General features: G+C 43.2%; 1 protein-coding gene across 1 annotated transcript in view; it reads left to right on the forward strand.

Moving 5' to 3' along the window:
• SPINT1 (serine peptidase inhibitor, Kunitz type 1) overlaps positions 1-8,916 on the forward strand; it is a 42,104-nt gene extending 33,188 nt beyond the window's left edge. Inside the window, exons 4-10 of the mRNA XM_053285539.1 lie at positions 94-264; positions 1,130-1,156; positions 1,934-2,059; positions 2,973-3,023; positions 3,291-3,461; positions 5,089-5,145; positions 6,383-8,916. Of these exons, the coding sequence (XP_053141514.1) occupies positions 94-264; positions 1,130-1,156; positions 1,934-2,059; positions 2,973-3,023; positions 3,291-3,461; positions 5,089-5,145; positions 6,383-6,591 (812 nt within the window). The 3' untranslated portion in view covers positions 6,592-8,916. The remainder of the gene's footprint in view (positions 1-93; positions 265-1,129; positions 1,157-1,933; positions 2,060-2,972; positions 3,024-3,290; positions 3,462-5,088; positions 5,146-6,382) is intronic.
• The last annotated feature ends 12,811 nt before the right edge of the window (positions 8,917-21,727 follow it).

Here is a 21,727-nt window from a genome sequence, read left to right on the forward strand (position 1 = left end):
CGGCATACAAACTGGGGAATAAATGAAGCCTCGCCTGTACCTTCTCTGGCATGTATTGCATGTGCTAAAATTGCTGCCTTTCTTTTGCTCTAGAGCACTGCTTGGCTCCCTCCAAGGTGGGGCGGTGTCGGGGATCCTTCCCCCGCTGGTACTACAACCCAGCAAGTCAGCAGTGTCAGCGCTTCATCTTTGGAGGCTGCAATTCCAACAAGAACAATTACTTGCGAGAAGAAGAATGCAACCTTGCCTGCCAGAATGTTCAAGGTTTGTATGCTTCATGAGAAAATCCCTTCTTGCTGGATTTTGGAGACTTCAGTAAGGAGAGTTTGTCACTTGGTAGATGTCATCTAATAATTTAACAAATGTGAGATGGACTTGATCTATCAAGAACTGATGTGCTCATTCCTTGACCTACTAGGTTTGAGTCTCTCCCATTCATTTGAGAGTAATGGATTGCACTTTTGAGTGGTGGTCTCGTATTTTCAATGCTGAATAGTGCCTAAATTGGGGCAGCTTCTGCGGAACATTTCTTCTGTGTGCAAGCACCTTCTCCCACCTCCCCAGTCTTTCCAGCTGTAGCTGATCCTAGTTTAGCAAGAGATGTGTTCAGTTAAAACCTGAACAAGGTCCTAAATAAGCCTCTCTTCAGTGTTGTAGCCAAACTGCTTGCAGAATTCCTTCAGGATTTAACCAAAAAATGCGGAATGTTTTCAATACACAAGCTACATTTCCTTTTCCTTGCTTCTGCCCTCTGGCATTTTCTGGCATTAACACAGCTGAGTTTCTTAATAGCTTTAAATCCAGTCAATTCACTGAGTTTCTTCATGTGTGACTAAGCTCTTACTAAATGAAAAATTAGACCATTGAACCCGGAAGGACTTTTGGCAATTGTTCCACTAATTCAGGGAAGGCGTGGAGGGGAATTTCACATCAGTAAATGTCTCTGCCTTTCTCTTACCCTTCCAACTCTGTAATTTAAACTTAACTAAAAATGTATTGTATTTTTTTAAAAAAACCTAGAGATTAGCAAAGAGTTTGCATTTACTTACTAGATGAAATTCAGAGGTTACTGTGAAACAGATTTCTGAAAGAGCCATAGTCCCAACTCCTCCAATTTCTCTCTCTTCAGGTGCTGTAGAAACACCGCAAGAGCCAGGTAGGTGATTCCCCATACGACGTCCTCATTTTCTTGCTCATTTAAGACTTAATCACCAGAGATGTGCAAATTCATTTGTGCTTGAAACAGGACCTTTCGAGCTCAAAACAAAACACCCTTAAAATAAAGAGCCAGTTGACACCAACTCAACGACACAACTTAACTTTACTTTTTTGATCTTGAAATGAAATGGTCCCATTTCGAGTGTTTAAAGTATCATTTTTGAGGCCTGTTTGTCCAGCGAGAGCTGGTCTGCTGGTTGGGATTGGCTAGTTTACCCGCTGCATGAGGTGGGTAGACCAGCCTTCTTCCCTGGACTTAAGATGTGGGCCTGCTTCAGAGGACTTGCCAACCCCACCTGGCAGACCAGCTCCCCCCCCGGAAAAACAAGCTTCAAAATGGCACTCAAAATACTTGAAACGTTTCAAGGTTGATTAGTCTAAACAGCCAGCTTGGCTGCTGTTTTGACAAATTGATTTGCAGATTTTGCAATTTGTTTTGAGCTCGAAAACAAATTGCAAAACCCGTTTTGTGCACATCTCTATTAATGGCCTCACTTTATCTGTGCCTGCAGCATTTCAAAGAAGTAACTTTTTTCTGCATTAGGAAGCACTTGCCTTTACTTTGTACTACTTTCCTTAGAATTGTCCTCAGTTCATTGATCTACCTATTTAGTCCTACTTTGCTTAAGCAAGATTGGTCAGAAGAAAATCCTTGAAGCACCTGAGAACCATGTATACTGAGAGCTGAATGGACTAATCTGTATTTCTCATACAGTATGCAGTGGAAACTGCCTACCCTTCAATTTCAAATGCGAAGATGGCTGCTGCATTGATAACTTCCTGGAATGTGATGAAACTCTAGATTGCAAAGATGGGTCAGATGAGAAGTTATGCGATTCATGTAAGTAGATAAACTTCAGGGTTGGCACTAGGTTGCTCTGGGGAAAGGCTGGACCTTGGAGTGCTTCCCCATAGTGCAATGGGAAAGGGAACGAAGTAGCTCCCAGGTGCTCTTCTGCATCTCCCTGACACGTGGAGAGGGGTGGCCTTTAGCTGGTGATTATTTACCTGGACCTTTAGCTCCTTGATTTGATCTACAAGCACCTAGCAATTATAGATCTTCACTATAGTTAGGACTGTGCATATGCTGTGATTCTGTCAAGCACAGAATGCTATATTTCCTGAGAAATCTCAGATTTTGTTGAAGAATGATTTTTAAAACCTACTGTCCTCTTGGCTGTGAAGATATGTTTGAAAATGTGTGGGCAGCACCTGCTAAAATTTCAGAATCCAGAGAGATGATTAAGATTTCCAGTGGTACTTTTGCCATGACGAGCAGAACCAAAATAAATTATGTCAAATATGGTATATTATTTTTTTAAGCAAAAGGTATAAGAAAATGGTTCCTTGCCCCATAAGGGCTCACAATATTAAAATAATAATCTGCAGAATACTGCTATACTTTGTGTAATCTTGCAAAATTAGCAGATTTGCATGCTCTCAATTTGCATAATCTTATTTTCATTGCAGAATGTAGTTTTGCACAGAATTTGGATTGTTTGAATGCTAAACTGTAACTTTTTTTAGCATGATGTACGCAGTCCTTGCTGCAGCTATCTAATATATACCTAAAATTATGAATGAAAGGGGTAGATAAGGGGGGGAAGAGGAGGAACTAACAAAAGATAGAAATTAACTAGCTTTCTGTTAGGTAGGGAGTTGCCCATTTCCATGATTATTCCTTGCACTGTGGACTGAGTGACAAGATCATTTATTTGAGCACTCCCCCCCCCCCCATTTGGTGTCTTTTGCAGATATTCAAGGATTCAATAAATTACGCAACATCAATGCTTCATTCAGCCAAGGTAGGTATATCATGCATCCTCATGGACTGGCCTGTACTTTGGACAAAGTTGCTAATGACCACCTCTGCATTTCCTCAAATGTCACTGGAGCTGGAGAGGGTTACTTCATTCTAGCAAAACTAGAATTGGGGTGTTGTTATGTGGTTCACACTTGAGATCAGGATTAAATAGCACAGAAGGCTTCCTGGTTATGAATGCTGGCAGAAGTGTTACACTATATGAAATGTGTAGTCCTCTTGATCAAGGCCGCCTATTATCTTTTGGCAGGCCACTGTGTGGAGAAGCCAGACACTGCACGGTGTGATGAAAGCCTCATCCGCTGGTATTACAATCCATTCACTGAGCAATGTGATCGCTTCACCTATGGAGGCTGTGAAGGCAACAAGAATAATTTTCAGGATGAGGAAGAGTGCATGAAATCCTGTAAAGGTATCACAAGTAAGTAGAAAAACTTGTTTGGTGGTGATTTGTGGTTGGGCCTTCTCTGTAGCCACCCCAGGCTCTGGAGCACACTTCCTCCTGAGATGCATGGGCTGACTTCATTGTTGGCCTTTAGGAAGATCTTAAAAATTCAGTTCTTTAATCGGACCTTTGATGCTTTTATTTAACTGTCTTTGCTTTAATTATTAGTTTGCTTTTAATTACTACTTTTTAAAAAAGCTTGTTAACTGCCCTAATCAATTATCTCTAGGCAGTATAGAAATGTAATGAATAAATAATGGAGGTGGAGAGGAAATATGGCATCTTTTCCTGAGTAAATGTCTCCAGTGTAATTTCTTGGCACCATCTTGACTGGAGATCAGCAGAATAAGGGTACATTGTCCTGTGATGTCTGTACTGGCAGGGAAGGCTCTTATATATTTTTAAGAGGTTTCCTGGTGGTTAGGAGCCATGACAGCCAAAAGTACAGTCTCTTGGTTTGGACAGAGTGGTAGGGCTTCTGACTATCAGATGCGTGTAACTACCAAATGGTGGTACTTAACATGACTTGCTCCAGAACTTCTGTATGGCATTTTTCTGGCTGATGATCGGAAATGGAATGCTGTTTCATGTGCTCTTGATCTGTCTTCTGCTATGCCAGACCAATGTAACCATCTAGCCTGTTACTGTTCACCACTGACTGGCAGAAAATGTTGAATCACTATTCCTGAAAGGAATCCTATCCAGATGTACCAAACTGAAGCACATAACTAGATATGCCAGGAATCATACCTGGGGCCCATGCATGCAAAATATGCCCTCTACTGCAGAGCTATGAGAAGATCTTTCACAATGAGTTCTGAGGAACATGGGTGTACAGTCTGTTGGGAACGCATCTTTTAGAATGCAAATTGGATATTGCATGTTCACATACTCCCTAGCATTAAAAACAAGCTCCTTTCACATAGAAAACTAGCATGCCAGGGAGCAGTTCTGGCTAGTATGTTCTCCTTAGCATGTTGGATTTTTCATGGGCTGGGATTTCTTTACCTGGGTGTGGAGCATTCAGTCATAGGATTTCCCTCATCCATGTGTTGAAGTGATACACTCCCAGAAAGACTGTAGAAAGTGCTCTTTCTGTAGACTGGTCCTGGATCTCTCATTCCAATGCTTATAAAGCAGCTTTGAGGTCTAACACCTGCTGCCTTAACCAAAGTTTTTAATTGTGAGGAATTAAAGGGGCAACACACAAAAACAGAGCTTTGCCTGTTGAACACACAGTTCCAAATAGGAGTGTGCCTCTTAAGGGTAGACTGGAAATTGTATCTATTGCTTATGGCTTCACTGCACCTTATTTCTCTCCCCTCACCCTGCTTTTTCTTTGGTAATCTGTGTTGGAAGAGGAGAGGGAGTAATAGAACATATAAATCTCCTAATCTTTTTCTGAGAGTGGCAGTATGAGATGACTTGTGTGAAATGTTTTGATGCCTGTTGGACTAACTTTAAATGTTATAACACTGTTTAAAGTCAATAAAATAATAATTGTAGTAGTCCTGTCTCTGAAACTGCATTGCTGAAGGGCCTCTGCCATTATTGTCAAACATCATTTACTGTATATGCAATTCTGTCTTTCTCTTCTCTGCAGAGGCAGATTTGATTGGCCTGAGATGGAGAGGAGCCGAGGCTCAACGGGCACATTTAAGTAAGTTACTGAACTCCATGTAGATGTTCTTTAGGGGTGTGCATGGAACTGTGGTTTGGCTGGTTCAGTCTGAATCTGGACCGGATTCTAACCACCCCGTTCTGGTTTGGGGTCTGATTGAACTGGGTCTGGACCAGGCTGAGCCGGTTCAGGGATATACTTGTAAAGAGGAAGCTGGTAAGGATTCCCCTTTACAAGTAAAGGGGGATTCCCTATCATGAGGTGTGTTGGGTGGGGAGAAGGGTACTCAGTACCTTCTATTTTCAGGCAGCAGCGGTGGAGAGTCTCCGGAGACATTGGAGATGGCGAGAGGAGTTCCCCAGAACTCCAGAAACTCTCCTCTTCTTCCTTGGCCTGAAAATAGAAAGTACTGAGTACTCTTTCGCTCACTCCCACCCCACCTTATGATAGGGAATCTCCCTTTACTTGCAAAGGGGAATTCTCTCTCAATTTCCATTTACAAGTAAGTATATCCCCAGACTGTTTCTTTTAGAACTGGGGCCGGTCTGGTTTGAACTTGGACCGGCTCACACATTCCTACTTTTTTGGGGTCTGCTATATTGTCTCCTCCCAACCCCCATCCCCTGCACTTCTGCTATCAATTGTTAGGCACTAGGAAAAGAAGGTGGGGACAGAGGATCCTGACATTTCTACCTAAATAAATTGCTGCTTGCTTTGTTACCTCAAAAATTATCATGAAGAGAAATTATTTTATAAGGAAAATTGCATGTGCACACTTATCCACTCTCTTTTCTAATACTGGACTATTGAGTAGTGACGGTGTCAATTTTGTTACTCTAGAGAGTGTTTGTTACAGTCTTTAACCAGGGCTAAAGTTAACTAAGCATTAAGATTAGAAGTGATGTTGAAAAATAAAAGACCCATTCACTGGGAGAAACCTTTAGCTCCTGAAAAACAATTGAATATTGCTGTGTGACTTTGTTTTTCTAGAGTGTAATTAGCAACATATGCCATAATTATTTTTAGTCCTAGCAAAAATTTGGATATCTAGAGATGTCTCCAATCTTGTACTTTGGACAGAGTCCCAACCTTGGGTCCCCAGATCTTTTTGAATTTCAGCTCCCATCATCCCCAACCACAATGACCAAAGGATTATGGGAGTTGTAGTCCCAATGTCTGGGGGCCGAAGATTGGGAACCCCTGACATAGTGTATATACTCTTGATTGCAGCTCTTTCTTGATTGATATTTCTTGGGTACCTTTTCACCAATTATAGGTTCGTTTGAAACTGCCATTGCTGTGCTCCTTGTGGTATGCATCTTGATTGTGCTAGCAATCCTTGGCTACTTCTTTCTGAAGAACAAAAAGACTTATCGCCGCAGGCGTCAGCCACCTACGGCAGCCAACTCCACCCTTTCCTCCGTTCTCTCCACCACTGAGGATACGGAGCACCTGGTTTACAACAGTACTACGAAGCCTATTTGAATCTGAAGAGCTGTACTCCACTTCTGGGAGTGGGACAGCTTTGCTTCCTGTTGATGGCTTTTCACATAAAGGCCTATGGCTGAAGGATTCCCCCCACCCCCTTCTCTCAAAAGACAGTCCTCTCACAATTTTCTGCCCCTTGTATTTATCCTAAATAAGTGGCAGCTCCTGAAGAACAAGAATGACCAGGAGAATAGTCCCCCCCACCCCCCATTTCCTTGAGGCAATAGATTGATAGCTCTCTTTGTTGCTGTTTCACTTAGTTCTCTCTGTGTGGTGGGGTGGTTCCATTTTAAATAGAAGGACTTGCTGTACCTACTGAAGGAGCTATAGTTTGAATTTAGTATGGGGTTTATCCTCAAACCTGTTGAAGTCTACATTTCTTTTTTTATCAATTTTTTTGCCTGTTCCCTTTTTTATTTCTCTCAAAAACTGTGCCACCTTAAACCCACCCATCCCCAAGCAAGGGTCTAAATAGTTGAGACACAATGATACCTCTTACCATTGTAAAATTGGAATGGTGCACAGCAATCTTTCAAATACCACCACATGGAATTAGAAGGGTAGTGGACCACTGGAGTGAAACCAGCCTGATTCCATGCCCCCCCCTTCAGCCTATGGGATAGTTGGGCCATACCAGTGCATCTTAAATATTGTAAATAATGTTGTGATGGTATAGACATAGCATCCGAATGTATTTTATGGCCATTGGCTTTAAATTTGGTTTTGCCACAAGAGAAAATGCATCTGCAACATGTTGGTAAATTATTGAAAATCTGGGTATCCCCCCCACCCCCCGCTTCCAGGCTTGCCATTTCTTCTTTTAATGTTCAATGACTAGTATTGACTTTCACTTGCATATTTATTTTAAGAACCAAAATGTGACTTGTTCCTGACTTTCTAGCTTGTTGCTTGCACCCTGTAGTAGGAAAACTTTTTTTTTTTTGCTGCTTCACAATGATGTGCTACTTACTGACTCCTTGTACTTTTCAGAAGAAAGACAGTAGCATCATGAAGAAGAGTGGGTGTTTGGAGGGCAATAAATAGGTAGATAGGATATTATAGGGAAAGTATCTCTGTCTCACCTCAAAATGGACAGAGAGAGAGGAGCTGGGAGAAGGAGAGAATGTTCCAGGCTTTTCTTTCCCAGATGTCAAACTAGAATATGTCAAGCTGTACCTGATGTCCATATTCTAATATTTTGAAGTGACTGATAAAGCCAAGCCTTTTGCTGCTGTTCATGGTATGGTATACCAGACCTGTCTTCCTTCTCTCCACTTGCTTGGAATCTGGAGTGCCACGTGGCTTTTAAGATCTGGTGATTTTATAACAATTCCTGTGACTTGGTGTCTCTGGCTACCAGTTGGAGGATGCTGGAAACAAATTGCAGTTTCTGCTCTAGTCTGGGTATGTGGATCACTCCTCTCTTTTGTGGAGAGATGTCATGTGACTGCCAGACATTTCTGGTGATATGGAGGTTCTCCACCTGATCAGGGTGATGTGTGTGGCGGCTGGCTGCTGTCGGGAGCAGTTCAGTCAGCTGCTAAATGGTGGTTGTAATGAGTAGACTGGACTCTTGGTTTGCTTCCATTCTGGCTGATCACCGAACTCTTCTCCCTCCAGAGAGAGCAGCACTTAATTCAATAACCTAGCTGAGTATAGCTTTTGGAACCAAGCCACATGTCCTTTGTCTCTTTCTGACTGTAGGACAACAGGTGGAAAAACTGTACTCTGAAGTACATTTGATGCTTTCATATCCAATACTGAGAAGGAGAATGTGTGTGTAATTCTGTCAGCTGCTTTGGAAATCTGCCACTATGAGAGTGAGTGAGTTGAGAGAGAGAGAGCGCAGACAATACGTGGATTTTCCTTTGTATTATGAAATTGTGTGTGTGTGTGTGTGTGTGTATATATATATATATGACTTTTTAAAAAAACAAAACAAATGCAAGCTTCTGCTGGCTGAAGTCAACAAGCACCAGCAGAACTAAGAGAATGGTGAAATGATTCTACTCTGAGGGAAGGTAGGAGTTTTTCCGGGGGGTAGTTCTATTTCTATTTTCCCCTTCGAGAATAATAGAATGGGATGGAGAAGATGATGTCAAGGTTTGCAGTTGTGCCTTTAAGGGAGGGGACAGAACAAGAGATAATTCATCATCTCCTACTGCAGTTAGCAGGTTACTCCATATTTCTTTTTTAAAGAAAAGTGCTGTAACAGAACCTTCTCTGTTCCTTCCTGAACACTTGTTGTACCTTCTGAGCCCTTAATTTCTGGATTTCTCTCCCTCAGTATATGTAGATTTTAATAAAAGATTTTGTTCGTAACTTACTTGAAATTTGTTTTCTTCCTACCCCAGAATTGCTCTCATCATGTCCTTCAGTTTAGTTGACTGGAAAGGGAAGGAGTTGCAATTGTGCAAGTGCTTTAAGGAAAGGAGGTGTAAAATGCATTTCTCCATATGATGACATCACTAGCTCCTGTAGCAGGACTATAATGGAGGATACTCCATTAACTAGGTAGCAATTAAGTCAGAGGGACACTGACCTGAGATCACTTCCTGTACACAATACTGAGAGAGAGCAGAACCTGAAATAACAAAGCCTTCAGCTAATTCTACCTGAGAACCCAAGACGCTGTCTTGTTCATACAATTCCACTTATAACCCTATGGCCACAGGTTACTGTAATGTAAATACTTTTTCTTAGTGACTAGTTTGAGCAAAAGCCAGCTTAATTTTACCTCATTCGTACACATCGGTTATAGTCGGTCTGTCAGATGACACATTCAGTGGTTTTGTGTGAACGCTTCCATTGATGGATGTTCACATGAAAGTTTTGTCCTCATAGGTAGACTTTCTGTTTATGGAAAAATTGTTTCAGGCACACTTACCAGGGAGTAAGCCCCACTGAAGAATGGGACTTGTGAATATACATGCATAGGATTATACAGCTAGTCTGTTGCTTGTAGACATTTGCCTTGAGCAAGAAACACTATGTGCAGTGCCTTAACTGGAATCTGTTAGAGCCTAGCCCCAGGCATTTTGGTGTGAGCCATGCCTCACAGAATGATGACACATGCCTACGTAGGTGTGGCCCACATTTTCCCCTCCAGAGTGTAACAAGGTTACTATAGGCCAGTAGTTCCCAAGCTGGGTTCCTCCAGATGTTGTTGAACTACGAAATAAGAAGTCCATGCTAGGCAGGCAATTGAACTGTATTCTTAGTGCCATCTGCTGGCACTAAGTGAAACAACCTTTTCAAGTTAAAAAGTGTGTGTGGGGTGTGTGTGTGTGATTGTTTTATGGATTGCCAGCAGATGGTGCTGGCAATCTGCTTGTTTCTAGATGCTGATATATTCCAACATTACCACAAATTATCACATTAAACACACACACACACACACACACACACACACAGAGGGAATCCACATGAAGAAGAAAGAGGTCATGTTATGTTCTTAGTGCCATATGTGGCAGTTGTAAAACAAATATGAAAACTGCCTTTTTCTGTATTCCTTGTAATCTAACTTGAAGAAAAGCATTTCACAATTATTTCATGGATCGCTGCAGATTTCCAGCAGACAGCACTAGGAATATAATGCAGCCTCTTCTTAGTGTGGATTCTGTGACCCCACCTCAAATAATCTGAGATGTTTGAAAAAACCCTCTGGTTAAATTTCAGCCTCTTTACCCACATCCAGACCATTACTTATTTCAAACCCCGATTCCCATAGCCTGGATGGATGGAAAAGGGTGTTGGGATTCTGTGGCACTTTTTCAAGCCACTGCACTCATGGAAATTGCTATCTGCTTGTTATGGCTGGATCCATCAATGGACTGGGTCAGATTTTAAATACTTCCATGTCATTGCGCCCTCAGGAATAGCCAGGAAACTATACATGAAAGTGAGTAATAGAAACTGGCCAAATGTGTTAGAGCTTCCCTGAAAATCAGGCTGCCTAGCATGACCTCTACTAAATGCTTTTCTGTCTTCTGTCATCTCTTATCTTCTTCTTGTATTCCCCCCCAACCACCGCCACCTACCTTAAAATAGGAGAGGGCTCCATGCTTTATGATGTTTCCCCCATGTTCTCTGATGTTTAAATGCAGCAATGTCACTTGCATAACTCTGTGGCAATAATAGTAACCACCGCAGCAACAGGAGGAGCAGAGATTGCTCCGGCAGAAAGACACTGACATCATTATAGTGACTGATTGGCAATAAACCTGTGCCATGACTGCTGAAGGCAACAACATTGCTTTCTAGCTGGCTATTTGTGGCCCTGCCACCACTCCTCTGTTAGCCTTGCAATCGTGGCACGAAGCATTCACTTCATGGAACAAACAGAGGAAACAGCTTACTATATTCATCTGTGTCATTTTTTAAAAAAGGTTTATTTGTTTATTTTTAAAGCAGAAAAGTATCATTTTGACCTTTTTGCTTGAGATGTCTATTGACCCTCTCCCACTCTTCCTTTCACAAGTAATAATTGTTGGTTAAGAAACAAAGGCTGAGGTAGTGCCAACAGAGTTATAAAATCTTTGACACTCATGCAAAAAGTCATTCTCAGGAGATCACAGCCACAGACAAGTGTTAAAATGGCCAGGCTGTGTCAAGGAACAGAAGTTTCCAAACTGACCACATGGTGTCAGTTGGATTTGGTTGCATATATGGGAACAGCAATTGCCACGTTTCTCCCGCTTTCTCTTTTGGTCAAGCCTAAACAATAATCCTCAGAGGATTTGGTTCTCACTAGTTTTGCTTCTTACTGTTCTTGATCATACAGAAGTGGCTCTGATAACACTATGGGAACCCACTCTACTGGGATCACAGACAACCGGGGCTCCCCTCTCCCGCAATTCCCCACAGTGACAGATCTGCATACTGTGCAATGCTGATCTGACCCGGGAATTTGAATGACAGTAAAGATCCGCCACACTTCCCAGTGTTTCCCCAATCTGCCCACCTGGCTACACCTGTACACATGGAACATCGAAAAACTCATTTATTTATTTATTTTTACATTTTATATCCCGCTCTTCCTCCAAGGAGCCCAGAGCAGTGTGCTACATACTTCTCCTTCACAACAACCCTGTGAAGTAGGTTATGCTGAGAGAGAAGTGACTGGCCCAGAGTCACCCAGCTAGTTTCATGGCTGAATGGGGATTTGAACTCGGGTCTCCCTGGTCCTAGTCCAGCACTCTAACCACTACACTATGCTGGCTGCATGAAAGGCTTCCCTGAAGAGGAGGGGGTCACTGTGCAAAAGTTATATCATTAACTGGAGAGAATGGGGGCCCCACACAAGTGGGGCTCCCCTTCATTTAGTTAGCTCAACTCGTGAGGGCAACATCTGACAGAACACCAAAGCGGGGTGAAGCGAAGGTCCTCCCCAGTACACTGGTCCTCCCCAGTACACTGGTCCTCTCATGAGCATGCTAGTCCCCTGGTGGTAAGCCATCACAGGGACAGGAGCATGGTTTCGTCTCCATGAATTGCTTTCTCAGGGTGAGCCATTGCAAAAGCATCCTTGGTCACAGCAGGTCAGACCCCAGGGTCCTTTTTCTGTCCTCATATACATATCTCTGCCTAGGGAGTTATTCTCCCCAGAACAGGAGTCTAGTGGCTGTTGTTGGCAGGGGCGGAGCTACCACTGGGCGAACGGGTTAAAAGAACCTGGCCTGCTGACCCCAGGGGCCATGCCTCACGGCCCCAGACACACACGCTGCGTCTGATGTCAGGTGTGTGTGTGGGGGGGTATTTTACTCCCAAACTGGGCCGCACGGCCCCATTTGGGACTGAAGTTGGCCCATGCTGCCCAACACAGCACGGGCCGATCTCCCTTCTAAACAGGGCTGTGTGGCCCCGTTTGGGAGGGATACCAGGCCCCTGTGCCTGATGTTGGACACAGGGGCATGACTAGCTGGCCCACTGTGTCTGACATTAGACGCAGGGCCAGGGTCAGGTGGCCATGACAGTAGCTGACCACGGGCTGCCGCCAGCCTCCCTCAGCTCCTGGTTACTACTGCCAATCTTGTATCTCATTTTTAGATTGTGAGCCCTTGCAGGGACAGGGAGCCATTTTATTTATACATTTATAAACAACTTGGGGAACTGTTGTTGAAAAAGCAAGATATAAGTATGTGTGTGAATCTTGTTCCCTTCCTTTTCATAAGAACATAAGAATAGCCCTGCTGGATCAGGCTCAAGGCCCATCTAGTCCAGCATCCTGTTTCGCACAGTGGCCCACCAGATGCCGCTGGAAGCCACAGGCAGGAGTTGAGGGCGTGCCCTCTCTCCTGCCATTGCTCCCCTGCAACTAGTACTCAGAGGCACACCCTTGAGGCTGGAGGTGGCCCACAGCCCTCTGACTAGTAGCCATTGATAGACCTCTCCTCCATGAAGTCATCCAAACCCCTCTTAAAGCCATCCAGGTTGTTGGCTGTCACCACATCCTGTGGCAGAGAGTTCCACAAGTGGATCACGCGTTGTGTGAAAAAGTACTTCCGTTTGTTGGTCCTAGACCTCCTGGCAATCAATTTCATGGAGTGACCCCTGGTTCTAGTGTTGTGTGAGAGGGAAAAGAATCTCTCTCTCTCCACTTTCTCCACACCATGCAAGATTTTATAGACCTCTATCATGTCTCCCCGCAGTCGTCTTTTTTCTAAACTAAAAAGCCCCAGGTGTTGTAGTCTTGCCTCATAAGAAAGGTGCGCTAGGCCCCTGATCATCTTAGTTGCCCTCTTCTGTACCTTCTCCAGTTCAACAATGTCCTTTTTAAGATGTGGTGACCAGAATTGTACGCAGTACTCCAAGTGTGGTCGCACCATAGTTTTGTATAAGGGCATTATAATGTTAGCTGTTTTATTTTCAATCCCTTTTCTAATGATCCCTAGCACGGAATTTGCCTTTTTCACAGCTGCCGCACATTGAATAGACACTTTCAACAAGCTGTCCACCACAACCCCAAGATCCCTTTCCTGGTCCGTCACCGACAGCTCAGATCCCATCAGCATATACTTGAAGTTGGGGTTTTTCGTCCCAATGTGCATCACTTTACACTTGCTAACATTGAACCGCATTTGCCATTTTGTCGCCCACTCCCCCAGTTTGGAGAGATCCTTTTGGAGCTGCTCACAATCCATTTGGGATTTCACTACCCAGAAGAGTTTGGTATCATCTGCAAATCTGGCCACATCGCTGCTTACCCCTGCTTCTAGATCATTTATGAATAAATTAAAAAGCACCGGTCCCAGTACAGATCCCTGGGGGAACCCACTTCTTACTTCCCTCCATTGTGAAAACTCTCCATTTATACCTATCCTCTGTTTCCTGTCTTTCAACCAGTTAGCAATCCACACATGCACTTGTCCCTTTATTCCATGACAGCTAAGTTTCCTCAGGAGTGTTTGATGAGGAACTTTGTCAAAAGCTTTTTGGAAGTCCAGGTAGACTATGCCAACTGGATCACCTTTATCCACATACTTGTTGACATTCTCAAAGAATGCCAAAAGTTTGGTGAGGCAAGATTTACCTTTGCGGAAGCCATGCTGGCTCACTCCCAGCAGGGCCTGTTCTTCTAGGTGCTTTACAATTTTATCCTTGATGATGCTTTCCATCAATTTGCCTGGAACGGACGTTAGGCTAAGCGGCCTGTAATTTCCCGGATCTCCCCTGGATCCCTTTTTGAAAATCGGTGTTACATTTGCTACTCTCCAGTCCTCTGGTACAGAGCCCAATTTCAGGGATAAGTTAAATATTTTAGCAAGGAGGTCGGCAATTTCACATTTGAGTTCCTTGAGGACTCTTGGATGGATGCCATCCGGCCCTGGTGATTTGTTAGCTTTCAGTTTTTCCAGATAGTTTAGAACATCGTCCCTTGTCACTTCTATCAGACTCAGCTCTCTAGCCTCCATCCCTAAAAAGCCTGGTTCAGGAACAAGTATATGCTCAGTATCCTCTGCCATGAAGACAGACGCAAAGAACTCATTCAGCTTCTCTGCAACCTCCATATCCTCCTTAATAATCCCTTTCACTCCCTCATTGTCTAATGGCCCAACTGCCTCCCTGGCAGGTTTCCTGCTTCTGATGTACTTAAAGAAGTTTTTGTTATTCTCCTTGATACTTTTGGCTAAATGTTCCTCAAACTCTCTTTTTGCCTCCCTTATTGTCACCTTGCATTTCTTTTGCCAGAGTTTGTGTTCCTTTCTGTTCTTTTCCTGAGTAACACAAAAATAGTGCCCCCTACCACCACCATCACCCCCACAAATTGTGCTTGTGTATGAGTTTTATTTAGGAGCTCTTACGAGGGTGGCGCTGCAATCTTTGTCAGAAAGGCTTGAATGGCATGGCATTTAAAATTTATTTAAATGCCTTTTCCCTGCCAGGGGCAGGCAGACCATTCTGAAAAGATACGATCGTGTTCAGCACAACCCTTTCAAGATCATGGCCAATGGCTGCTGCCCTGGATACATGCTGATGTCTTGCCCACAGCCTGGTGATGTGAGCGCTAAGGAGCTTGCTGGAATGCAACTTCAGCAGACCAGGAAGTGGGAGGGGCTCCCCTTCCCTGAATACAGAGGGGGCCAGACTGCAGTTGGATGAACACCTACAATGCAATTCACGTGTTGAAAAATTAAATGTGGGTTTGGCAACCTCTGGTTTCATGCTATGTGCAGATGTGATCTGTGTATTCTTACTCCTTTTGCTTTGAAATGACCACCGGTACCAGAACTGTTAGTGAGTTTAAGGAAACATTTGTTTAGCTTCCTGAACTCACCCAGTCAGAAACTCATCTCAGATAAATGGCCTGTCATTTAACACACTGATTTCCAGCAAGTCCACAATTAAGCCAGTTGTACTCATGTGGGATATTCACTTCAACCTCCCTCCCCCAGAGATTCCTGGTCTAGCTAGGGCCATTTTGAATTCATGATCTGCTGTCCATTTTTTCTCCATAAATGTCCCAGTAGACCTTTCCTACTTCACAGAAGTGTTGACAAAAATAACATGTTGGGAATTCCTAGGTACAGATCCCACTGCAGAAGTGGGCAGTAGTTACTAATTTCTTATGCAGGAAGTGCACACAAGGTTGGTGGGTGGGAAGCATCACTCCAACAGGAACAAAGGAAGAAAACAGAAATGGTGCACTGGCAGTTTATTAAAAGGTAGGTCCTGACGTGTTTCAAGCAGAACTCGTCTTCAGGGGAGAACAAATGGTAAAATAAACCAATTAAAACAATAAGGAATACTGTAGATGTAAAATCAAAAGGACTATATAACACTGAATAGTCACATTGAACAGATTAGAACCAAGATAAAAATAAGCCATAGTTGTAACCTTTATAAAACAAAAATAAGATAAATCTTCTAGTATGTGGAAAAGGAAGGCTATGGTAAATAACTTCTTGCAAGCAAGTTGCCAAGCTCAAACATGTATAGCAGTGATATTAAAACTACTTAAATCATGGTAGAGAGAACACATGAGAAAACTAGCCCACTTACAAGTAATGGAAAATAAAAACCGCCACATGAATAGAATGATATGCAGCAAATAAAACCAAAATACAAAAACTACAGAAGAGTAAAACATGAGGAATATCTCACAGTGATTCATAATGCATGAGGCACATCTTTTCAGCAGTTACTAGCTATTCTATGGAGAAGTTGCTCTCATGTTATATAAGGTAAGAAGACTATAGGTGCATGGACAGCCTTAGTAGAGCAGCAGGTCATAAGTAAAACTGGACAAAGCTGACTTAACTCCAAAAGAAAGGAGGCTCTCTTTATGCTAGTTAGAACTCTTTGTTAGTCCTCCACCTACCATTTTTTTCCATAGAGCTGTGCACATTTGTGAGTGGCTTTTTCACATTTTAATCTGTCCTACAGAAGTGTCTCTTTGGTCAATGTTAACAGGCATTGGTCTCCTTATTTGCTTTTTTCTCCTCCCATGTTGTATGGCCACTTCCTTTACTGTCCCCCTGCTACTCCCACCTTGATACGTTTTGAAACTGACACGGTCAGAAGAAAACATCAGTTTCATGTTAACTTCCTTAGCCCTTCCGTCTCTCTCCAATACCCAATGAATTTGACACAATTGGGGGAAAGCCTTCTCAATTTTACTAGCAAACGTTTGTTCTTCAGAAATTGCGTTATGTCCACCAATGCTAATGCATGTAGTAATATAGTACTTTTCATTATTTTAAGAAAATCAGATAGTGGTGAAATTGACAAGCTTTCCCGCAAACCCAATCACTTTCATCAGAGTTTGAGGCAGGTGTGGGGACTGTCTGTGAAGGAAACGGTGAGTAAGGCGAGTAAAGCAAAAGAGGGTTTACAGAATGTCAGACTGTTAGCAGCCACATTGTGGTGGGATTGCATCCAAGCCTAGTCACAACAAGCTAAGCAAGTGGAGGAGTGTTTTCTTCTTCGTGACCTGAAGGGGGCATGGTGACACTTAAAGAAGAAGATGCATAACTTATAAACATGTTGTAACATTAAGGGTAATGCAGATTCATGCTAATCGCTGAATCTTTCCCCGTTTCAGTTAAAAGTGCTAGAAAGTACACACATGATTTTGTTCTTTCTGTGTCAAGCCCTCAGGGTCATCGAGCAACAAATCAGCTTGTTTATAACATGGGATGCTGCTTGTAACCTTTCCTAAAGTTTGTTGGTGGGTGGAGTTTCTGTTGAACTAGTTTAAACTGGCTGTCCCTAGAGGATAACACACCAAGGGTGTTCTCATGAGCAGCCTAACCCAGGCATGGGCAACCCAGTTTGGGTTAGGTTCAGTGCTATCTCTAAGGCATGCACATGTGCAGGCGCACACAAGTGTCCCCCCCCCCCCAATGTCCACTCAATTAATTGTCAATCCTGCTCAGGCTGAATCAGGAAGGCCCCAGTCTGAATGCAGGTACACAAACACTGCCTTGATACTGCCACCCAGACCAAAACCTGGAGCACTGTAGATCATCTGGGAGCATGAGCTGCATTCACAGCAGCATTTGTTAGTCATCTGAGGCAAAGGTAAGTTGGACCCTGGCTTCTCCCCATTCTGCCCTTGTGATTGTGTGATTAGCCTTGCTGTGTGTTGATATTCAGCTGATTAACACAAACACAGACCAGCTTAGCTGCCATAACCTCTTGTTTCCATTCCTTTGAAAAATCTGACAATGGTCTGATTTGTGATAATGTGTGCTAAAACATACTTCAGAATCTCTTGTCACTGTATACACAACATCCTCAAATCTTCTATGCTTTGTGACTTTTTCCTCCCTATTCTTAACTTTTCTCAGACCTGGCGCTATAACTTTTCTCAGACAGGCGCTATAGAAATATGATGAATAAATAAATAAATATGTCCCTGAGGGTCATGCAGCTCTCAGATACATATTTGGGGGGGTCATTTGGGGGGGCTTTAGAGGAAAGAGAATATAAACGAAAAGCAGAAATCATCCCTCTCTTGGAGTATGCAAGAATGTAAGCTGCAGGAATGCTTCCTTAGTTTGGGTACCAGCCACTGAGGCTGTTCACACAACCAAAAACTGGGTAGGACAAGTGTCCTAACCAGGTTTGGAAATTGTGCACACTCCCAATTTTTGGTTGTGTGGGAGCAAAAAAAACTAGGTAGGAGGAAGGATAAGTGATTGTGTGGGAGACAGGATTGGGATAGGGCAGCTTTTCTACCTACCTTGGTAAAATGCTGGGTATGAAAGCTGGGTCGGATGGTGCTGTCCTATCCAGCTCCTGTCTCCCACACAGTCACTTATCGCTCCTTCTACCGAGTTTTTTGCTCCCACAAAAACAAATTTGGGAGTGTGTACAGGTCCTAAAACTGGGTAGGACATTTGTCCTACCCAGTTTCCAGTAATGTGAACAGCCTTGCTGTCTGTTGCATCTATTAGACAGTAAAACATGTTAGACAGCAACTCCTCAGAATTACCATCAATAAGTAAGGCAAACTCCAGATTTGATTTAAGTTTCACATTCATTGCTCTTCCATATCATTTCTGGTGGTATTGAAAAATTCCTCTAATCTTTGGTTGCTCATTTTGGCACTCTGAAAAATACCTGCTTATCCATTTACATTGTTCTCTCAAGTGGCATCACTTCCCTGCAGTGTTGTAACCGCACAGCCATATTTTGTTTGCTATAGAGCATAAGATCATACTTTATACTGTATTAACCCTGTTTGGGATTAATATCACCCCTATGTGACTAATCCAGGAAGTGTTGCTCTCACGCTCAGTTGCCCTCATTTGCCTGTAGTGGGGTAATCAAGAAACAATTCCTGTTTGGTTACACAATCCTTGATTGGATGAGATAACCCTTGTTGTTGTTCCAGGAAGGAGGAGGCAGCAGCAGCAAATGGTGAGGGGAGTTATAATAATGCAGATGCAGAAGCTAGGGGAAACAATGGTACCAACCAGGATGGGGGGCAGGGAGGTGAATATTCACATAATCAATGAGGTTATTCATGCGACCAGCCTACCTGGGCAGAACAGGGCTAGCCCAGATAGGGCTGATTGTGTGAAATGCTGGGACCACTCCTCTCCTGGGTAGCCCTGCTTTTAAGCCTCCCTTGGGTAACCCAGGCTAAAAGTGACGTAGGACAAGTACATGCCTTCTATATTACTATCTGGTTATTTATAAGTATATTATATTATATTATATTATATTATATTATATTATATTATAAAATAATTGCGTGAGCTGTCATACTGCCAGCAGCCAGCTTGACCATAGAGCCCAAGGGAAGGAGTGATATGCAGTCGGGAGTTTTCCCAGTGCATAGTGCGGTGCGCGGTGCATTGTGGGATATCTGGCAGCCCAGCTTCTTTCTGATTGCCCTGCTACCTGTGTGGGCACATGGGCAGTGGAGCCCTGATCAGGCTCTGGTGATGTGGCAGAAGGCAGGTAGGCTCCTGACATCACGCAAGCTAGCTCCCCCCACTTTGGTCGTGTGATCAACCTTAATATGTTTTTCAGGAAATATTTCTATCTCACCCAAATTGTTGTTTTCAAACCAAAAGCTGAAGCTGGAGAAGATCTGGCACAACCTTGGTTTTGATAGTTTCTTATTAAGTATTTTATCGAAGTATGCAAAATCATGACCCAATCTGCAAAATGCACAAGAAGCAGTGACTCCAAGAACACAATTGCCAAAGAACAAAGGAGGCCAGCTTCTTAGATCACGCAAATGTGGATCTGGGAATTAGTCTCCTTGACCAAACATCAACACTTTATTATATCTAGACCACCCAAAACTTGTGTCTCTTTGTTCTATGAATTTGAAAAGGCAAACTAATTTCAGGTCCTGTTGCAGATCAGAACAGATATATGTTGGCCTGGATGCAAAAGGATGTCCAAAGGATGTGTGGATTAACAGCAGCACTGAAAACTACCTGCAGCTCTGTTGGTTGTTTAAAATAAAACGTTCTTTATTTTCAGGTCAGCAAGTTCGCTTCCTCATATGTTTCTCAGCTTTCAGTGAATTGTGTGAAAATGGGGAATTCCCAGAGTTTCTGTTTCCCAAGTGCAGTTTATTTATCTTTTAATATACTGAGTGACACAAGCAACATATGTGGGAAGAACCTGTTATTAAGACAAGTGAATGTAGAAAGAGCTGGGGAAGCAGCCTTGCCTGGGGCTCTTGCAGCACTGCAAAATAGCTGATGGTCCTCCTCATATTGATCTAAGGTACAGATAGTCCACTTTTCCAATACTCAAAGCACCTTCCACAATGTGCACTAAAAACAATATAAACCCAAACTATCAACTAACAAAATTCTCCTTCATCTGGAATGCTGTGAATAAGTGTGCCCTCTTGATCAATAGCATTGCCAATGTGTTCTCTTTCCTTATTTCTTTGGGGTATATGGCTTGCAGAGAAAAAACTTGTTGACCTCCTTGCAAAAATATATAACTTTCCCCTACAATCAGGCTCCATACCGGAGGACTGGACAGTAGCAAATGTAACACCGATTTTCAAAAAGGGATCCAGGGGTGATCTGGGAAATTACAGGCCAGTTAGTTGAATGTCTGTTCCAGGCAAATTGATGGAAAAGTACCCTCAAGAATAAAATTGTAAACCACGTAGAAGAACAGGCTTTGCTGGGGGATAATCAGCAAAGGTAAATCTTGCCTCACTAGCCTTTTGGAGTCCTTTTGAGAGTGTCAGCAGGTGTATGGATAAAGGTGATCCAGTTGACATAGTATACCTGAAAAAGCTTTCAACAAAAAAAACCTTAGCAGTCATGGGATAAGGGGACAGGTAGTATATGTGTGGATTGGTAACTGGTTGAAGGACAGGAAACAGAGGGTAGGGATAAATGGAGAGTTTTCACAATGGAGAGAAGTGAGACGTGGGGTCCCCCGGGGATCTGTACTTGGATTGCTGCTTTTAAATTTATTCATAAATGATCTAGAAGCAGGGGTAAGCAGCAAAGTGGCCAAATTCACAGATGGCACCAAACTATTTAGGGTAGTGAAATCCAAAACAGATTGTGAGAACCTCCAAAAGGATCTCTCTAAACTGGGTGAGTGGGTGACAAAATGGCAAATGTGGTTCAATGTTGGCAAGTATAAAGTGCTGCACATTGGGACAGAAAACCCCAACTTCACATATACGCTGATGGGATCTGAGCTGTCAGTGACTGACCAGGAAAGGAATCCTGGGGTTGTGGTGGACAGCTCATTGAAAGACATGATAGAGGTCTATAAAATCATGCATGATGTGGAGAAAGTGGATAGAGAGAAATTTTTCTCCCTCTCTCTCACACACAACACTAGAACTAGGGGTCATCCCATCAAATTGGTTGCCAAGAAATTTAGGAACAACAAATGAAAGTACTTTTTCACACAATGCATACTCAACTTGTGGAATTCTCTGCCACAAGATGTAGTGACAGCCAACAACCTGGATGGCTACTAGTCTGAGGGCTATAGGCCACCTGAAGTATCAGAGGCAGGCTGCAGTTGCAGGGGAGTAACAGTAGGAGAGTGGGCATGCCCTCAACTCATGCTTGTAGGCTTTCAGTGGCATCTGGTGGGCCACTGTGTGAAACAGGATGCTGAACTAGATGGGCCTTGGGCCTGATCCAGCAGGGCTGTTCCTATGTTCTTAACACATCAACAC

Source organism: Hemicordylus capensis, chromosome 1 (assembly GCF_027244095.1).
Source record: "Hemicordylus capensis ecotype Gifberg chromosome 1, rHemCap1.1.pri, whole genome shotgun sequence".
Lineage (NCBI taxonomy): Eukaryota > Metazoa > Chordata > Lepidosauria > Squamata > Cordylidae > Hemicordylus > Hemicordylus capensis.